This window comes from Rattus norvegicus, chromosome 7 (genome assembly GCF_021556685.1).
Source record: "Rattus norvegicus strain SHRSP/BbbUtx chromosome 7, alternate assembly SHRSP_T2T, whole genome shotgun sequence".
Taxonomy (NCBI): domain Eukaryota; kingdom Metazoa; phylum Chordata; class Mammalia; order Rodentia; family Muridae; genus Rattus; species Rattus norvegicus.
The window spans coordinates 136,586,713-136,606,310 of record NC_141540.1 but is presented as its reverse complement, the minus strand read 5'-3'; the positions used below and the strand labels follow the sequence as shown (position 1 = coordinate 136,606,310).

The window sequence follows — 19,598 nt, the reverse complement described above, 5'->3', positions numbered from 1 at the left end:
AGGCAATGCCCACTGCCTTCCGTCCCAACTGAGAAAAATAACTCGGAGAAGAGACTATACAGAGAGGGAGATTATCTCCTCACACACAGCCTTAACAGGAAGAACACAGGCCCTGGCAGGGGCTACGGGGAGGTCTCCACTTCCAGAGGACGAAGCAGAAAGCTCGCCCCTGAACTACTAGCGTTCCTATTTTCCTGACTGAAATTCACTTCACCTTGGTACTAAGGACTCGAACCCGGTATGCTTGGCCATCAGCTAACGATGCCCACAGTGGAAGGGGGTTGGGGGAAACCATCAGAATATTTAACCTTCTACAAGTTCCTAGTTCATGAACCATGGCTTGGGTTGCCTTTTTTTTTGTTAAGAATTATTAATTAATTAATTAATTTCATGTATGTGAGTTCACACTGTCGCTGTCTTCAGATACACCAGAAAGGGCATTGGATCCCACTACAGATGGTTGTGAGCCACCATGTGGTTGCTGGGAATTGAACTCAGGACCTCTGGAAGAGCAGCCAGTGCTCTTGACCGCTGAGCCATCTCTCCAGCCTCCCCCGGGGTTGCCAGTTTAGTTAAAACTAAGGGTTTTTGGAATCAGTGAATTGATCCAAGGAGACCTTTAATTTCATGTTTTCCTCCATCAACTTCAGCAGCTCTGCTCCCTGTGCGAACCTTCAAATGCCCGTCACCTTAATTCCTTAAATGAAAGACGGCTGTGAGTAAAGACACTTGAAACCTTCTGCTTCGTGTCCTTGGTCTGAAGGCAGGGAGGGGGGCTAGGAGAGAGTGGGCATGTTTGCAGAGCGGGGGCTAATCTAGGAACGGATCAGAGCCTCCCACTCTCCTGTTCTCCTAATTCAGCAGAGCCGTAGGCAGTAAAAGGAGAGTCCAGGCCTGCACAGAGAGGCGATCATCTGCCTGATCAACAGCAGTCCAGGCTTGTTTCTGTCAGACCCTCCTGCTGTGAGTCCTGAACTACCAGGACACAAACCAAGAAGGACAGAGGACATGGGGGTGTGTGCTTGAAAGACAGAACACACAGCACGTAGCGACTGGCTTAGCAACTGGCTTAGGCACTGGAGAAATTCCATCCTAAATGAGGAAGGGCCAGGGGCAAGTTCATTTCAACCACACAGGCTCTTCTAGAACTAGAGGCCAAGGTGGAGCAGAAGGAAGAGCCAAATTCCACTAGAAATCAGTCATCTCTCGTTGCAAACCCTAGGGCAAATGGGCCTACTTAATATGTCACACTCCCAATCCTTAGGGGTTATTGGAGGACATGACAGGGGACAGGATGGGACAAACAGGACAGTCCAAGACACCTACCAAGCTCTCCAACGGCTTCTATTTTCCCATAGAAATCTAACATGCGTCCTCCATCCTTGGAGGGGTTGAGGAGTCAGTGCTAAGGTCTGGAAATGCCAGAGCCCACACCCACAGCCCACCTCCTCCCTTTCGTTTCTCTTTTGAAAGGAGGACAAAAGTGAGAAGTTTATACTCTGGTTGAAGTATTTCATAAATAGCTGGAGTTGAGGGTAATAAAGACCTAAAAATACCAACACCCAAGGTTTCTAACAGTTCAGCCATGTCACTGCGGAGGAAGCCTGGAACTGCAAGGGGAATCAGCAAAATCCCCCCAGGGGGTTGGGGAGTTGGAGGGGACGGCATAGAGGATAGAATCTATGCATCTTCAGACTGCTCATTTGAGAGAAAAACATCCATGAGGGGACAGAAGACATTACCAAAAGGAGACACACAAGAGAGAAGGATTTGGAGGGGGTAAAAAAACTAAAAAAAAAAAACCCGAAAACTGTGGCAGAAATTAAAGTCACCAGCAGGCTTGAGCAATACAATTTGGGGTAGGTTCATTAAGTTGGATCAAGAGATCAAAGATAAATGGTGCCAAGTGTGGGAGCCAATATCAGGTGACAGAAATATTCACAAGCTGAGAGAGAGAAAGGAGAAAAAAAATCCCAGCATACAGCTCATTATTTTTCTCTAGAATTAAAGGCTTTTTTGCTCCCCAGATTAAACTTTCTACTTTAAAAGAGTGGCCAGGCATGGAGGTGCACATCTTTAATCCCAGCACTTGGGAGGCAGGCAGACCTCTGACAGTTCAAGACCAGCATGGTCAACATCAGTGGTTCTCAACCTGTGGGCCTCAACCCCTTTGGGGGTTGATTGACCTTTTCACAGGGTCAAGTATTAGATATTTATGTTACGACTCATGACAGTAGCAAAATGACAGTTATGAAGCAGCAACAAAAATGACATCATGGTTGGGGGTCAGCACTGTCTGAGGAGCGTAGGAAAAGGTCACAGCAATGGGAAGGGTGAGAACCTCTGGTCTACGTAGTGAGTTCCAGGTCAGCTGAGGACAACAGTTAAAAAAAGAAAAGGAGGAGAGAAAAGGCTGGCTAGAATGAAGGACCCACTAATATTCCCACATATTAACAAAATTTCCTAAATCAGGATTCAAAAGGAAAAGCCCACAAAATCCCAGGGGAAAGGGGTATCATACAAAAGATTCAAAGTCAGAATCTGATGCATACAACTTTTCAAGAAATAGCTGGAGAAACAGCTTTGAGTGGAAGGGGTCGACCTTCAGAAAGTGGATGATTTCCACCCTGGATGTGCAAATTTAACAAGTCATCACTTAAAATCCATGAAAATGAAAGCATTTTCGGACATGTGTCTCCCATCTCTGCAACTCCCACCTTCCTCTGGGAGGCCCTGGAAAATGTGTCCATGAAATACTAAGCCAACAGTAAAGACAACATGAATCCGGGCCCTCCTATAAGACAGAGAGCCTAAAGGAGCCGGGAGGATGGTGCTAAGTGGAAGTCATTCTCTGCCCTGAGAGGAACAGAAAGTTCCAGAGGCTCCTCCTCCAAAGATGACCTTGACAGACTCCCTATGTGGCTGGCTATATTGAAAGGAGATTTACAACTGTTATAGAACTTGAGGTTGAATTATTCATAACTATATCAAAAATTAACAATAAAAAAGTCAATATTGGCCATGCAATCTAATCGTGAAAGAAAAAAAAAGTAAATCAAACTGTATTAAACGGTTCATCTGTGGAGAAGATTCCACAGTTGCGATAAAGTAAACACTGAATATTGATCTCACTCAAATTACAGTACAATTACAACATGATTACAACTGGCAAAATGAGAACTGAGACGCAAGGGGCAAGGAGGAAGGAAAGCAAACTAAACACTGGCACTGAAGGATGATGCCTGAAACCGAGAAACAGATAAATTACAATGTCAGTGTGCGGATTAAAAAGAGCAGGGCGCCACAGCATCACAGAGCTCTCTGACGCAAGAGTGGCAGTCACACACCAGCCAGGAGACCTGTTGAGGGCAGGTAACAAGGTTGACCCAGGTGGAAACAAGAGAAGACAAAGTCAAGATCAATTACAACGTCAGTGTGTTGATTAAAAGACACATGTGATACCCCATGGCAGCTCATAAATGCCTGTAACTCCAGTTCCAGGGGAATCCGATGCCCTCTTCTGGTCTCCATGGGTCCCTGAACACACACAGTGCACATAAACTCATGTAGGCATGTACACACGCACACACAGGACAAATAAACAAACATGTTTTTACAAACAGGAAGAGTTCAGAGGTAGAGCACCTGACATACCCTCCAGAGGTCAATCGCCAAGCCTAAGAAAAATCAAGAGCGAGAGTGCATGCTCATTTCAAACATCTCCTGAGAGCCAGCACCTACAACATCCCAGGCTCTGTGCTGAATGCAAACGAGGTTATCAGTGTACAAACCGTAAGCTGTTCCTTCGAGGGAGCCTGTGGAAGTACTTCTAAAGTAACTCACTGTGCGTAGTGAAAAGAAGGAAGTTAACAGGATGCTGTGGCATATACCTCAGACAAGTATTTGGAGCAGGATGTGGAGAGGAGACTCCTTGAGGAGCCATACCTTGAAGCCTGAAAGGATGGGACAGAAGTTGGGGAGGGGCTTTAGGGGACCCCAGTGTCACAGAGCTCTGTGATGCAAGAGTGGGAGTCTCACACCGGCCAGTAGACTACTGTGGAGGGCAGGTAACAAGGTTGACCCAAGTGGAGACAAGAGAAGACAACACTGAGATCACTTTGAAAGGAGAACTCAAGTACTGGAGGCAATGAAGATATCAAAGGAGCAACCAGGGCTGGTTCCCACTACAGGGAGGTGGCATTTCAACTCTGGAGATGAGGAGGAGGTACCAGAAAACGAGGCAGGATAGAGTCGGTGACACATGAAGCAAATCTGGACTTCTTCTTTGGAGAAGCAGGCAAATGCAGAGTTTGGAACTCAAAATAGTTAAAAAGTGTTACACTGGGGCTGGAGGGATGGCTCAGCGGTTAAGAGCACTGGCTGCTCTTTCAGAGGTCCTAAGTTCAATTCCCAGCAACCACATGGTGGCTCACAACCATCTGTAACAGATTCTGGTGTATCTCAAGACAGCTACAATGTATTCATATCCATTAAATAAGTAAAATATTTTTTTTAAAAGAAAGTGTTACACTGAAGCCCTCGGGGAACAGAAGAATATGCAGAGAAAGGGGGCCCAAACCACTATGGCAGGAAAAAAAAAAGTCAACATTCCGACATCCTACCGTGAAGGAAGTGCTATCAAAGGACCAAGGGATAGACAGCAGGAGCCGGGAAGACAAATTGGGAAGTAATTACAAGAAAGAAGTTAGCCATGAGTGAGCAGAATTTCAACGAAGTAGCATCCATCCCGGGGGCTAGGTAAATAAAGCATTTCAGGTAGGAGACAGTAGAAAACCCCGGCCTCCACTCAAGAGCCACTGTGACTCGCTGTGCAGTGGCACAGGACTCTGTCAGGAAGGGCTCATCTAGAAGTCAGCTCAGATGACCTAAGGATACAGAATAAAGATCCCCAAGGTTGCCCCACCCTACCAGGCTTAGTAAGAGGTCACCTGGAGAGCAACCAGGAAACCCTGGGACCCCCTGTGACAGGGGAGCTTCCCAAACAGGAAGTAGACAATGTCCTGGCAGAGAAAACAAGATTTGTGAGTATAGGGCACAACTGTTTTGTAGGGCTGCTGCATGTTTCTAACTCGGGGCCCATGGGAAGGAAATGAATGCATTGAAGCCACGACGTCTCGTTTGGCCGATGCAGAGACTCAGGAGAGGTGGGATTCTCAAGTCCTGGTTCTCAGTGATAAAGCACAAATCAGTAACCAGTTTGATCATCCGATCCCTCCAAGTCAAATACATCAAATAAAATCACAAATTTCTAAACCTATGGCTTTAGACCACAAGTGGACCTTTTAACGTATGCCACTGGCACAAACTGAACCCATTCACAGAACTTAAAGCTCTGCTGGGCATATACATCCCGTGCAGATCTCCTCAGCCAAGTTCATTAGCGCACACACATACACACACACGCGCGCGCACACACACACACACACACACACACATGCCACATCCCACCCTGCTGTGCAACTGGTCCCTTGAACTCACTCACATTGACTTTAAGAACCATCTGATGCCTTTTGTCCATTTCCCCTCCTCCAGGCCCTAACAACCACTGCTCAGCTCTCTGCTTCAATGAGTGACATTTTCAGATTCCATACATTAGCAGTATTTGGCTTTCTTTTCTGCCTTGTTTATTTAGTACAATGTCCTTGAGACTCATACACGCTATCACAAATGGTGCAATTCCTCTTTTATTCTGCTGAATGACACTAATAGGCATGTGGGTATATATACACGCATACACACATGCATACACAGCCCATAATATTCATAGGCATGTACACACACATATATATCCCATAATACTCATAGGTGTGTACACATACAAATACATATCCCATAATAGTCACAGGCATGTATGTACATACACACACACATACACACATGTATACACATCCCATAATACTCATAGGCATGTACACATATACACATATGCATACATATCCCATAATTTCTTTATCCATTTATCATCAACAGACAGGTCTTTCCATATTCAAGCTGCTGCAAACAATGCTTCCACACCCATGGAGATGCAGATCTTGACGTCATTTCCTCTGGTATATCCCAGGACTGTCTGATAGTGCGGTGGAAGTTCTACTCTTAACTTTTCCTTGAACCACCGTGCTGTTTTTCATAACGGCTCAACAATTCACATCCCCACGGAGGTGTACATGTGTTCCCTTTTCTCCACACTTCGCAAACAACCATCATCTCACCAACTTACCCGTTGCTTAATAGAAGTTCTAAGATGCTGAAGCAAGTGTTCTTCTTCCAACACAGTAAATGCTTGAAGTTAGTAAGTAGTCTCATTCGGAGACCTCAACACAGGGCCAAAGGCACAGGACTTAGAAATCTGAAAGACTTGGGTTCAAATTCCAGTTCTGTTCCTGTGTGTGTATGTGTGTGTGTAAATGTGTGTGTATAAGTGTGTGTGTATAAATATGTGTGTATAAGTATGTGTGTATAAGTGAATATGTATAAGTGTATGTATACATGTATGTATTGTGTATGTGTGTGTATAAGTATGTGTGTATACATGTGTGTATTGTGTATATGTGTATACATGTGTGGAAGTGTATATGTGTGTGGAAGTGTGCGTATGAATGTGTATGAGTGTTAGTATAAGTGTGTATGTGTGTATGAGTGTATATGTATAAGTGTGTGTGTATGTATAAGTGTGTATGTACATGTGTGTGTGTGTGTGTGTGTGTGTGTGTGTGTACTTGTAAAACCTGAGTCCTAAATGGCAGTGCAGTTACATATGGTCAATGGTGTGACCTAGGCGGGAACCAAGTTCCTTATAAGTTTAGAACAGTAATTGTTCTCTCCCTTTTTATTCTAGAATACATTTCCATGCCTCTGAAGTTCAGACAGCAATAGTTACTCACCAATAGGCTTTTTTGGCCTGTTAAATTTTTCATCCAAAAATGAAAAAAAAAAAGTTAGAAAAATTTCTTGAGATTTTTGTTTTAAAAGTGACAAAAAATACATTCTGTGCAATGTAGTAAAATTAATTACTATGAAAATGTTTTACAGTGATAGCCAGGTGGGACGGTCCACATTCATGATCTAGTACTGCAGAGGTGGGGACATCCTTCAGACACAGTGACATGACAGTCCATCTCAAAATATAATTAGACAAAAAAATTTTTTCTTTCCCTCACGTGGGCTGGTTTTGATTCCACACACCCCAGGGATGTGACAGTCCTTGCTAACAGTGACTATGCAAGATGTGTTATACAAATTGCAAAGTAGTTCTCTGCACGTTGGCCATTGTTCACATCCTGGGTCTACCCACAACACTGCCCCAGTTAGCAGTCCTGGTTCAAAAGTTCAGCTCTGAATCTTCCACCCATGACAACCATTTCTTTGTACAATATTTACACTGAGCCTCACGGCCACCTACAGGCTACAGAGCCACAACCAGGAAACAAGCACACAGAGCTAGCAATGCGTTCTCGGTGAAAACCGTGATTCAAGGATGACACCAGGGGTGACAGAGGAAAACATATTGCTTTTGTCATTTAAGAAACCTACATCTACGAAGTCAAAAAGAATTAGTCCAGCTATTTGGTTTGTGAACCGAACGCTCAGAGTTACATCTTCAGCACGAGCACAAAGATGACTTGAAGCACAGTTCCGTGCAATACCGACACCTTTCAATTCGCCCAGGGACCACAGGCTCCCTCTCAGCACACCAGCACCCCGAGAGCAGCATGCTATGCAAAGCACCCCGAGCAACATAAGAAGTCACCAAAAATCTCATTTTCATGATATTAACATTGCCTTGCCAAACACTTTCCCCAACAGGATCCTGACCCATGCAGCAAGCCACAGGAAACACTTAGCTGTTAGTGCTAGTTAGTACACAGCACCTGACTGTTTTTAGCAGCCCCACGAGGACCCAAAGTGCAGTTCAACAAACGGCGCCTAGGACCTAAACGAACACATACCATCAAGTGACACAGTACACAAGAATGTTATGGGCTTTTCTCCAGAACCGGCCATGTGAGGGGAAACCTACACACAAGTGCCCATCAAACACAACCAAGGGGATCTTACCCAGACCGGATGGTAGAGGAGTATGAGGAGCTAGAAAAGGTCTCCTGGAGTCAGGAACATCACCTGAAGGATGAGGAGGTATCAATAAATACAATAAACAAACATAAAAGCTGGTGTTAGGCAACAGTAAGCACAGAAGAGACATCAGACCTGAGTCCCAGGCCTGACGGCAACAAGCGTCTGACCTTGACCAAGTCATTTTAACCTTCCTGGGTCTCGGCTTTCCTTAGGGTAGAACATGGTTAGGTCAGTCAGTCAGTCAGCTGGCCAAACTCTTGCTGCACATCAGAAACACATCTGGAGCTTTTCAGAAATCCTATTTCCCTCCTCCAGAAACGTGGTTTTAATGGATGGGCATCCTTGGGTCTCCAAAATTTCCAGGTGTTGCCAATGTGTAGCCAAGGCTGAGATTTCTCTCGTGAAGCAACCTCTCAAATCCCTGACGTCTTAACCTTGGTATATAATAATTTCCCTGAGACTTTCTTAAAAGTCCAGTATAAAGTATATCCCAGACAATTAAAGCAGCACCTCGGGGTAGGGATCGGTTCTCAGACATCTGAAAATCCCCAGGCTGGGGCCAAGCTGTACCCAAGGTTGACGCCCACTGTTCCGGACCTGCCTTTCCGCTTCCTCTACAGGCAATGGTGGATGGGAGAAGGGAGGGAAGAGAAGCCGGTAAGTCTCCCCCTCCCTCGTTCCCATGTTAAATTAAAAAGACAGCCGAATGCCAGAGGCCGCTGGTGACTTATAAATAAAGGGTCTGCATGGAGAAGTTGATTTCAGGTGAGTACGTCCTTCACCTCAGTGCACGACAGGTGGGAAAGTTCCAAACTGCACTTGTTCTAAATTTAAAATCCAATGGCATACTTCTCTAACAATGACCCCACAGTGTGTTCTCTGCAATTCCCGGTTAGAGTTTGATTTGCATGATTGCCTGTAACGTGAGCAGTGCAGTCCTCACTCCTGAGGTTACTTAAATCCACTTATTAGGCACCGGTGAAGCAAACAAACAGTAATTAGAAACACTGCAGACAGCCCTTTCAAGCTTTGCTGAATTATATGTTTCCTGCACCCAAGCCCAGAAGCACAACGTGTCCATAGCATCGTAAAATCAGAACCTCAGAAACACTAACATGGACACAAGTCATCTCAGGCTTCCTTGGGACTGCCCGGAAGCTAAAGATGGCTTTAGAAGAGAGAGGACTAGTCTCTGCCGGCCCTTCTCACAGCTGGGTAAATAAGACACTGCCCATGTGTTTACAAGTCCCAGGTGAAATACGAACTCTCCATGGGCCAGGACAAGCAGCAAGCCTCGGAGAGGCAGCCTTCCATTTCCAGAAACTAAAAGACACCGTGGCACAGTTTAGAAAATAATGGCAGGTGACACCAAAGGCTGAGCAGCTGGAGTGGGAAACTCTGGGCCAAGCAGAGCAGTGTTCCGCCCTTAATATCCAAGCCACAGCGGTTGGCTTATGGGACCTGTTAACCTCAGGAGCTGCTGTCCCTCCTGGCCTACACTGAGATCTTTGATGAGAGGTAAGACTGCCCACATTCTATTAGAAGCTGCCCCTTGCCACCCTGCCGGACTAGGGCCAGGCAGAAAGGAGTCACATGTTACAGCCATCTGTATAAGAAAGGCTGTTTAACTGAAAGTGGGCACTCCTGCTAATTAATGACTCAGAGACCCCAATTCCTGAGCAAGGCTGAGGGTTGAGATGACCTCAGTGGCCAGGGAAAACCCCTCCCTGCACAGCGGGGGCCTCTTCCAAGAGGGTGGAAGACTTTTCACACTGTGCTAGCCAACAATAAACAGGAAGTGCAGACAAAGACTGTTTTCACCGAAGGCAGAGGCCTACTGCCTTTATTAAGTGGTTCTTTCCATCTTGGGCTTTAAAGGGAATCCAGCTATCCACTTTGGGAGGTGGGGTGGGGGTGGCTCGGGAAACAGCCTAAATGCCGGCTAAAAGCTGACCAAACTGAAACACCACACACACTTACTTACTTGATGGATTGTTATATAGTAACACACACACACACACACACACACACACACACTTACTTACTTGATGCATTGCTACATAGTAAGTATCTCAGACAGACAACTTACTTAGATTGCTACATAGAATCTAATTCTCTCTCTCTCTCTCTCTCTCTCTCTCTCTCTCTCTCTCTCTCTCTCAATGGATTGCTACATAGTATCTCAGGCCAGTCAGTGCATGGGTGCCTCCCTATGACACATTAACACGTGGAAAAACGGAACCCGGCCTCAATACAAAGAATGCAAAGTGCAAACGTCAGAGGGGGTGGTCGTTTGGCAGAAGAGCACGCAGAGAGAGTACGTTCCTCTTCCTTCCAAATCCTTCACAGCAGTCCCAACTATCTTCTCATCTACCTGTCCCCTCCTCCTTTAATAACAGACACAAACTCGCTGGAGTGCTATTTTGGGGTTCTTTTTTATATTAATCTCCCCACATGCAAACAAAACAACGCTGTTTTAAACAGAGGGTTAGGGAACGCGACTTCTCAAAATCCCTGCGTCCGAGTCCTAACACCTACCTCCTTTGGAGATGACTATTTGAAGAGACAGGATTTAAGGGAATGATTATGTTAATTAGCATAAAGCTCCTGGGTGGACCCTAATCCAGTCAGAAGAATTCTTGCTGCAGGAAGAGAAGCCAGGTGCCTGTGCACACGCTGAGGAAAACCATACAGGGACACAAGAGAGGACAGCTGTGTGCCAGCACGGAAGCTGACCTTGAGAGATTCGGAGTGCTGACATCTTGACCTTGGCCCTTTCAGAGCTGCATGAAAGGAAACATCTGCTGTTTAAAGACCTGTTCTGGGATGCTCTTATGGTTGCCATAGCAACTTACAACAACTGAAGAAAAGGCAGACTCAATTAACTAGTTGAACAAGTAGAATGATGACTCTTCCTGGCTGCAGGGCAGTGAACATGTGACACTTTCCCGGTGGACCCATGAGACTCACGACACGCTTCTGCGGCACATCTGACTCTCACAGTCTTGTGTGACTCGTGAGCAAACAGAAATCGCCAAACTCTGAATGCCCCCAAATCAATTTTAGGTTGTTTTTACATAAAAGTAACAGCCTAGGCTAATGCCAGTGAGTTTTAAACAACTAAATGTAGTGGTTCCAGCTGTAAACTCAGGAAAGCCATTTTCATAATGAAAACGCCGATGCGTTTTTTTAATTAAGGATGGAATTGCCAACATAAAAACCTGACAAGAAGTGAGGACTTATCCCTTCCATGCTCAAATGAAAGGGTTGAGAATGCAGTAAAAGGTTTTGCAATTTGAATTACCGGAAATCGTCTAGAGTTTAAACCTGGAACTTTTCCAGATCCTCAACACTTGACACAGGGCCCACAGCCTCAGACCGAATCCCAGGCCCTTTCTCTAATTCTTGTCATCACAGCCCCTCGTCCCGTGGCTAGAGTCATTATGCAGAAGTGAAGAGGCTAGCACCATGTCTAACTCAGCTATGCTAACATCCCATGTGTGTGCAATGCTGGGGATCCCGGTGGCCGCCTTGCACAGGTCAAGCAAGTGACACTACCCATGACCTACATTTCCACACTTTTTTGCTCTGTGAATTTGGCCTTAAAGAGAAGATTAATTATATATTTTAAAAACACACGCACACTGACGTAAATATGCATGGGTGTTTAGAGGTATGTTTTAACAACCAAACACTATCTCTCAGCTATCATGAAATGACTATGTCAAAAGCATGTGTTGGGTCTCGACTCCCCCACGCTAACACTGTCTAAAAACCATCCTGTTCAGTCAAAGACAGGTATTTACTGTATCACCAGACTGTGCATTACTTCTTAAAATCGAAAGCTAAGATACAGAGGCCACTCCTGTAGCACAGGGGCTGGGGGCCAAAGGGAATGAGAAATCCACATACCAACATGACTCGTGACACACCATTAACACTGAAAATTAATACCATCATACAAACAAGCAGGAGACAACACTTCCAGTGTCAGCAGGAGAGTAGTAACTGAAGCCAAACAGCACATTGGGGAAGTGGGGGGGGGGGATATTTGGGGGTAGAGATGGGGGAGGGGGATAACAAGAATTCCTTTACGGAGAAAACAAAGGCTAAACATGAAATTCAGCCTGAGAGTTATTCAGACAGACAGCTCACAATTATGATTAGTTATGAAAGGAAAAGGCTGAGGCATGCAATTGATAATAATCAATGAATGACCTCATCAGTGAAACTTCACGTCAAATTCCCCTCGTGTATACGATCCCACACACCCTGTGCTGCTCCAGGACTCAAGCTGACCATTTCCTCCTGGAGTTCTACAGTCCTGTAGCACATACTCCATATTTTCAATGTCTTTAATATTATAGTTTGTTAGTTTTACATTTACAGATGTTCTACCCACATGGCTGTGCATCGGATGCATGCCAGGTGCCCATGGAGGCCAGAAGAGGGCATTGAATTCCTGGAAACTCAGTTGTGAGCCACTGTGTGGATGCTTGGAACCCAGCCGAGCTCCCCTACAAGAGCAGCCAGCGCCCTTCACTGCTGAGCCATCACCTCCCAGGCCCCACCCTTCACCTCATTTTGTTGACTCCTTTAGACATAAAGTCTCACAGTGAGCACAAAGAAAAATCTACCCCGTGTCTGCAGGTAAACAGGGTACATTAAATGTATGTGACAGAATATTACTCAGCTATTAAGTGTGATTTGTGATACATATTTTTTTAAGATTTATTTATTTTTATTTTATGAGCACACTGTAGCTGTCTTCACACACACCAGAAGAGGGCATCCAATCCCATTACAGATGGTTGTGAGCCACCATAACGTTGCTGGGAATTGAACTCAGGACCTCTGGAAGAGCAGACGGTGCTCTTAATCGCTGAGTCATCTCTCCAGCCCCTGTGATATATTTTTTACAGGGATAGAATTCAGACACTGAAATATTCACAGAAAGGAGTAGTGGTGACGGCTGAACAACTGAAGATGCTTAGAGCTCAGGAAATTAGAACATGGTTAAAATGATAAACCTTATGTGGATATTACCACAATGAAAGAAATACAGTGAGAGGAAGGAATGCTTAGGGAACGAGGCAAGTGAAAAAGAGCCCATGTCTGAACCACATAAAACTACAAACGTGCCTTTGAAAGGCCGGAGAGACGACGGCTCCAGGAAGGTTCTCCAGGGCTTGTGTTTGGGAGGTAAGGTTAGGGGGTGAGCTTGTCTGTTGCAGTTTCCAGTTTCTTTGTAACTCCTTTGTTGCTGTTTTCCACGGTTTCCAATTTCTCTAGAACTGCTCGCATAGTCAACACTTGCAAATAAAAGGAGACAGGGAGGCTTATCATCAGCAGGTTAAATCAGGATCAAAGTCAATTTACCTGCTGGTCTATTCACAGGGCCTGTCACTGCTTTGTGAGTGCCCTCCCTGTGACAGTCCAAACTCATGCCACCTGAGTTAAGACTTTCATCTTTATCATAATGAAATGCTTTTTCTTGCTTTCATTTTTCTTTTTCTCTCTGGCAGAAAGCATGCACTGCAGACCTGTTGCTCCACCGAGCAGGCCTCAGCCAGGCTGAGCAGTCACAACTGATGGGTTTGCTCTGGACACACAAGAAACTGACTGGGTCGGGAACAGTCGTTCTCAAGAGTCAGTGAGTGTCTCCAGGAACCGGTGACAGGATGTAGAGGTGACCAGAGGAAGCACCAGATTCACCCTTGAGGATGAACTAGAATCAAGGCGAACAAAGTCACACAAACTCAGGCAGATATATCATGCAGAAAGGACAACCATTATCACCCATGCTGTGCAAACGCTCCCGGTCTTGGTGACCCCACAAATGGGGACAGCCATGCTTCCCTCCTGAATATTTAACAGGGTGGAAGGTTCTGAGCCCGTTGAATGGTGACCCAGCCATACCATGAGCTCCCTTCCGTTTCCTGTTCAAATGAGGTGTCTAATAAAAAAAATTAAAAAAGCCTGCAACAGTGAAATGCTAACAGTGTTAGCATTAACAGGCACTATGATAGAAGCGCAGGGAAATGTTCTACCTACTTTGACCCCAGTGAAGACCTTGTAATAAAGTTTAGAATTTTCCTACTCTTTGTTCCTCAATAATAGGAAAGCATTCATCACTACGGGTCAGTGACCTCATATACCAGGGACACCATCAAGACGCTTGCACTTCCTTTTTTGATAATCCTGTTTTGAAACCTTGCAATCCTTCGATTGCAGTGGGTCCTCATTACCCTAGCAGGGATGAGTGCACTGCCAAGCTACCTCCCAAGCTTGGAAAAAAAACAAAAAAACAAAAAAACAAAACAAAAAAAAAAACCTGATTCCGAGTGACTCTGGTGCTCCAGTGTGACCAACAATGGACCCTGTGTCTGTTCCATGACCGTTGATCTACATGCAGACTTAAAGTTACCCACAGGGCTTAGCAAGCTGATAGAATCAGAAGTTGCATCAGATCAACACCAGACCAAACCCTCCCTGTGGAAGGGCAGTTCCTATCTTTGCCAAGATCAACCTCCTTCCCATAAAAAACACTCTCTGCCTGACTAAGCCAAGAACGCCAGAGACTCGTCAGCCGTGGGGAATTTCCTTTGTGCACAATAAACTACACAAGCTGAACTCGCTACCCTAGTGCTGGGGAGCCCAAATTCACAGCCATGCATGCCAGCAAAAAGCCACGGTCGCCTGATAGAAGAGAACATACGAGCAACTTTGCCGTGGCCCATCCATCATGTCGTAGAACAATGGTTCTCGACCTTCCTAATGTTGGGAACCCTTCAACGCAGCCTTCATGTTACCGTGAACCCCAACCATAAAATTATTTTCATTGCTACTTCACAACTGTAATTTTGCAGCTGCTATGAATTGTAATGTAATTACATGACATGCAGGATATCTGAACCACAGGTGGAGATCCCCTGCTCTAGAACAAAGCACGCAGAGGGTTATTACGTCTTCACTGAGGGTGTAGACGATGCCTGGGCAAGATCCTAGCTCTGGGTTGTTCGACCTTCTCTCTCTGGGCTGCTGGAGATGAAGGAGTGGACCTACTCTGCCTCTGAGAGGTTCGGATCATGCTGATTCTGTCTTTACTGCTAGAAAACAGGCACCACAGAACCATCCTTGTAATGAATGCCTGCTCACCTGCTTGCCTGCTCGCCTGCTCTCCTTACCTCAGAATAAAGCATGGGGCACTACCATTCTCTCTCCAGTCTTTCAACCCCATGTTTCTTGCCCTAGAGTGGTGTCAGAGAAGAGCGATGCTATTTGGAGCAAGGGAAGAGGCAGAAACCAGCCTGCTTGGAGGTCTTTGGGGTCAGCTTCCAGAGCATGACAGTGGCTAGTCCCTGTGGGGTTCTAGCAGGAGAGAGCCTGCCCTGTGGGTACCACAGGCATCCATGCCAAGCTCAGCTGGAGTCAACACATCTTCAAATGATTTCTGTGCTCTGTTGCTGTCCTCATCCATTTCCTGTGCGTGCATGCGTGTGTGTGTGTGTGTGTGTGTGTGTGTCTGTTGTCTGCCTGTCTGTCTGTCTGTGTGCAGGCTATCCCTCAGTGAGTGCATGCGCTTGGATTTTTGTTTTTCTTTTGTTTTTTTTCCCCAAAACGATGGTTCTTGGCTTTTCACACACGATCCTTTAGCAGAATCTGGTAAAATCCAAAACTCCTTCCCCTAAGGGGAAAAAAGTTCTCCAAAGCAAAAACACATAGAAAGTATTGTATAGAACCTGCGAGAATTCTGAAGTCCTAAGCCCATACACAGCAGGAGGAGGAACACCATAGAGTTGAACATTCCTGGGCAACCGCCACACGCCCATGCCAAGGTTGAAGAAGAACCCGTCGCAAGCTCAGGCCTTCACATTCTGAATGCCAGCCCATTCTCCCACAACATGCCGTGGTTCCCTGTAAAACTGCTGGGGATATCTGCCTGCCTTTGTGTTATCTCTTGAGGAAACAGCTAGTCAGTACTTTAAATATCCTATCAAACAGAAGAAATAAGGCAACACTTACACCCTCCTCAGCCCCTCCTCCAAGAGACACCATTTCCTTCTCTCCTTCAAGTAGGTCCCTGTCCGGCGATCCCACAGCACTTACTACCCGTGATGTCCCATGCCCCTCTCCCTCTGTCAGGACTGTGAGGAACATGGAGGGCATGGTCAGCAGCTAAATCATGTTAGATTTTCAGCTTCTAGTAAAATCCCCACTCAAGAGGAAAACACTCCACTTGTAAACAAACACAAATCAGACACTTTTAATACACGTGTCCTCACGTTCAACCTGCTGGGACGAGTGATGTCGAGACAGATCTTAAAGGAGCAATGGCAATAACCCAGACACGAGGATGGACAGCTAGAGCAGGCAGGAGCCGGCCTGAACAAGGGACACAGTACTTCAAAAGTCAGACAGAAGGTTCGGAGCTGAGAGTCGAGAGTTAAAGAGGGAGGAAGCAAGGGAATCATGGGATGAAACAGAACGGGAATTTATCCTCCGGACGATGGCTTTTCCTGTTTCTTGATGGTACTTAGTAAAGTAAAGGAAAGAATAAATAAACGATCCCTGTATACAGGTCATCACTAGCACTGGCCTTTCATCTTTATATTCTTTATAAACATGTGCATGGGACCAGTTGTGTCTCAATTTTACTAAAATGTCTTATGTTTACTACGTACCAGACCCTGTGCTGAATATGAAACTGTTCAGGGACTACTATTAATCATGATCCTTTTGAAAGACAATTATGGTTTTACCACAACCATGACCAAGGCAACTCTTATAAGGACAACATTTCATTGGGGCTGGCTTACAGGTTCAGAGGTTCAGTCCATTATCATCAAGGCGGGAACATGGCAGCATCTAGGCAGGCATGGTGCAGGAGGAGCTGAGTTCTACATCTTCATCTGAAGGCTGCTAGGAGAAGACTGGCTTCCAGTCAGCTAGGATGAGGGTCTTATAGACCACACCCACAGTGACACACCTACTCCAACAAGGCCATAACTCCTAGTAGTGCCACTCCCTGGACTGAGTATATACAAACCATCACATTCTACTCTCTGGTCACCATAGGCTTCTTCAAACATATGAGTCTATGGGGGCTATAACTAAATATAGCACAATGCAAAATACATTTAGTCCAACTTCCTAAGTCCCTATTGTCTATAGTAGACTCAACAATGTTAAAAGTCCAAAGTTCAAAGTCTCTCCTGAGATTCATCCACTCACTTAACTGTAATACCCAAAGCAAGACAGGAAACCAGCTACCCAAACTCCAGACTCTGCGTCTCCATGTCTAATGGCAAAGCCGTCTTCAGATCTCCTTTTTCATCTTTGATGACTGCAACAAACTTCTTTCTCCTGCGCTGGTTCCACTCCCTGTTAGCAGTTTTCCTCAGCAGAGAGCCCAAGGCTCTGACATCTGGAACATCTTGGGGTCTCCGAGGCAGTTTCTTGTTTCAATGTCAGGAATCCACACATGGTCTTCTGGGCTCCTCCACAGGGCTGTCATCACTTCTCCAGCTCTGCCCTCTGTAGCTCTCAGGTTGATCCACTCTCCACTGCTGCTGCTGTTCTTGGTGGTCATCCCATGGTCCTGGCATCTCCAATCCACTGGGGTCTTCTGCTGCAACTGGGCTTCACCAATAGCCTTTCACAGGCTCTCTTCATGGTGCCAAACCTCAACTCCTTTGCCTGACCCCTTCAGTCCTGGGCCATCAATTGCAACTGAGGCTGCACCTTCACCAATGGCCTTCCCTGGCCTCTCACAGTGCCAAGCCTCAGCCCCTCTGCATGACCCCTTCATGCCTTCAAAACCAGTACCACCTGGGTGACTCTTACACATTACCAAGTCCAGCTGCAGCATGAGGTGCAACCTTGGCCATCTCTGGAACACAGCTTCTTTGTGCTCTCAAAAAACACTTCCCAGGTTTCACCTCAGTGATACTGGTCTCTTCTTAATCACAGCTAATTTCTTAGCTCTACTTAACCACCTATTTGTCCCAGTAGTTTCTTCTATTCTGGACTCTAACATGGCTGAAGCTGCCAAGTTCTGCTGCTTGCAGGAGCTGGAACATGGCCCCCTTGTTCTATTACATCATCACCAGCTTTCTGTTTTCCAACTCCCTCACTGCCTAAGCTTGGCTGTTGTGGAACTTGCTCTGCAGACTGACTTTGAACTCAGAGATCTGCATGCCTGTTTCCTGAGATTCAAGTTGTGCACCACCACGCCTGGATCTAACTTAGCTGGATAGAATCTTGTCCCAAATTCCCTCTCCCTTAATTTGTTATCTCCTTGAACACAGGATTTAGCTCCATTTCACTTCCTGGCTCCCCTTTAATACTCACACCATATATTTTATATTTTTCCTGTTTAAGCTTGCTACGCTTGTTTAAACTGCTCTTCACGAAACTTAACCAGAGAACAAAATCTATGATGGGAATTATTGAGAGTTCCTTTGTCACTGCAATCAATCTGAGTCTGTTCACCTTAGCCTCAGACAGACTCTTCAGACAAGGGCAAAAGTAACCACATTCTTCACCAAAATACTACAAAAGCAGTCTCTAGGCCACATATTGGAATTCCCTACTGAAACCTCTTGGGCCAGGTCCAAACAATTCAGATCACTCTCAGTAGCAAAGCCTTCCATATTCCTACTAGGATAGCCCATTAAGCCCCATTTAAAGCATTCTGCTGCTTGCCAAATCCAAAGTCCCAAAATCCACATTCTTCCAAACAAAAACATGGTACAGGCCTATCACAGCAACACCCCACTCCTGGTACCACCTTCTCTGTCTTAGGGTTTTACTACTGTGGACACCATGACCAAGACAACTATTATAAGGACAACATTTCATTGGGGCTGGCTTACAGTTTCAGAGGTTCAGTCCAGTATCATCAAGGTGGGAACATGGCAGCATCCAGGCAGGCCTGGTATGGGAGGAGCTGAGAGTTCTACATCTTCATGTGAAGGTTGCTAACAGAATACTGGCTTCCAGGCAGCTATGAGGAGGAGGGTCTTAAAGCCCATACCCACAGTGACACACTTACTCCAACACAGCCACAACTAATAGTGCCATTCCTTGAGACAAGAATATACAAACCATCACAATGGATGAAGGGCACTAAGACCACACAACTCACATGCAGCTGAGCCAAGCAGAGTTCAACAGTGTTTTCATTTCAATACTCCATTTCTATTTTTTAATTTTCACTTGCTTGATTTACAGAAAAAAATTAATTTATTTTTCCAGCTTTCCAAGATATGTCCCTTTGGGACCCTGACTAATATGATAATAACCCTAGGACTGAGCTCTTGTTTACATCATTCTCCCACACAGGTCTGTTCACGTTCTCAGGACAGTCCATCATTCTCCTCAGGAAAGACCTGGAGGGTGACACGTCATACACTTGCTCTGGGCAGATAAATCTGAAAATGGAGTGGAGAAGGGTGCATTTTGGAAGACTGGGTCGGCAAAATGAGATGCAAACCAAGATA

The 19,598-nt window shown here is 45.6% G+C and overlaps 1 protein-coding gene and 1 long non-coding RNA gene across 15 annotated transcripts in view; one reads left to right on the top strand and one right to left on the bottom strand.

Moving 5' to 3' along the window:
• Ano6 (anoctamin 6) overlaps nt 1-19,598 on the bottom strand; it is a 180,031-nt gene that overhangs the window by 128,261 nt on the left and 32,172 nt on the right. For 4 of the 12 annotated variants that reach the window (XR_015624132.1, XM_087557551.1, XM_087557552.1 and 1 more), the window contains exon 2: nt 8,077-8,139. Coding sequence is in view for 4 of the 8 variants with exons in the window: in XM_087557551.1 (XP_087413677.1) it covers nt 8,077-8,139 (63 nt within the window). In the remaining 4 variants the exon portion in view is untranslated. 12 annotated transcript variants of the gene reach the window in all.
• LOC102547300 (uncharacterized) lies at nt 8,694-15,308 on the top strand. 3 transcript variants are annotated; one of them, XR_015625922.1, is made up of 4 exons: nt 8,702-8,859; nt 10,273-11,767; nt 12,484-12,744; nt 13,620-15,308. It is a non-coding gene; the product is annotated as an uncharacterized LOC102547300 (long non-coding RNA). The 3 variants fall into 3 exon arrangements; XR_015625924.1 differs by lacking the exon at nt 12,484-12,744 and having other exon boundaries at nt 8,694-8,859; nt 10,273-10,411; XR_015625923.1 differs by lacking the exon at nt 12,484-12,744.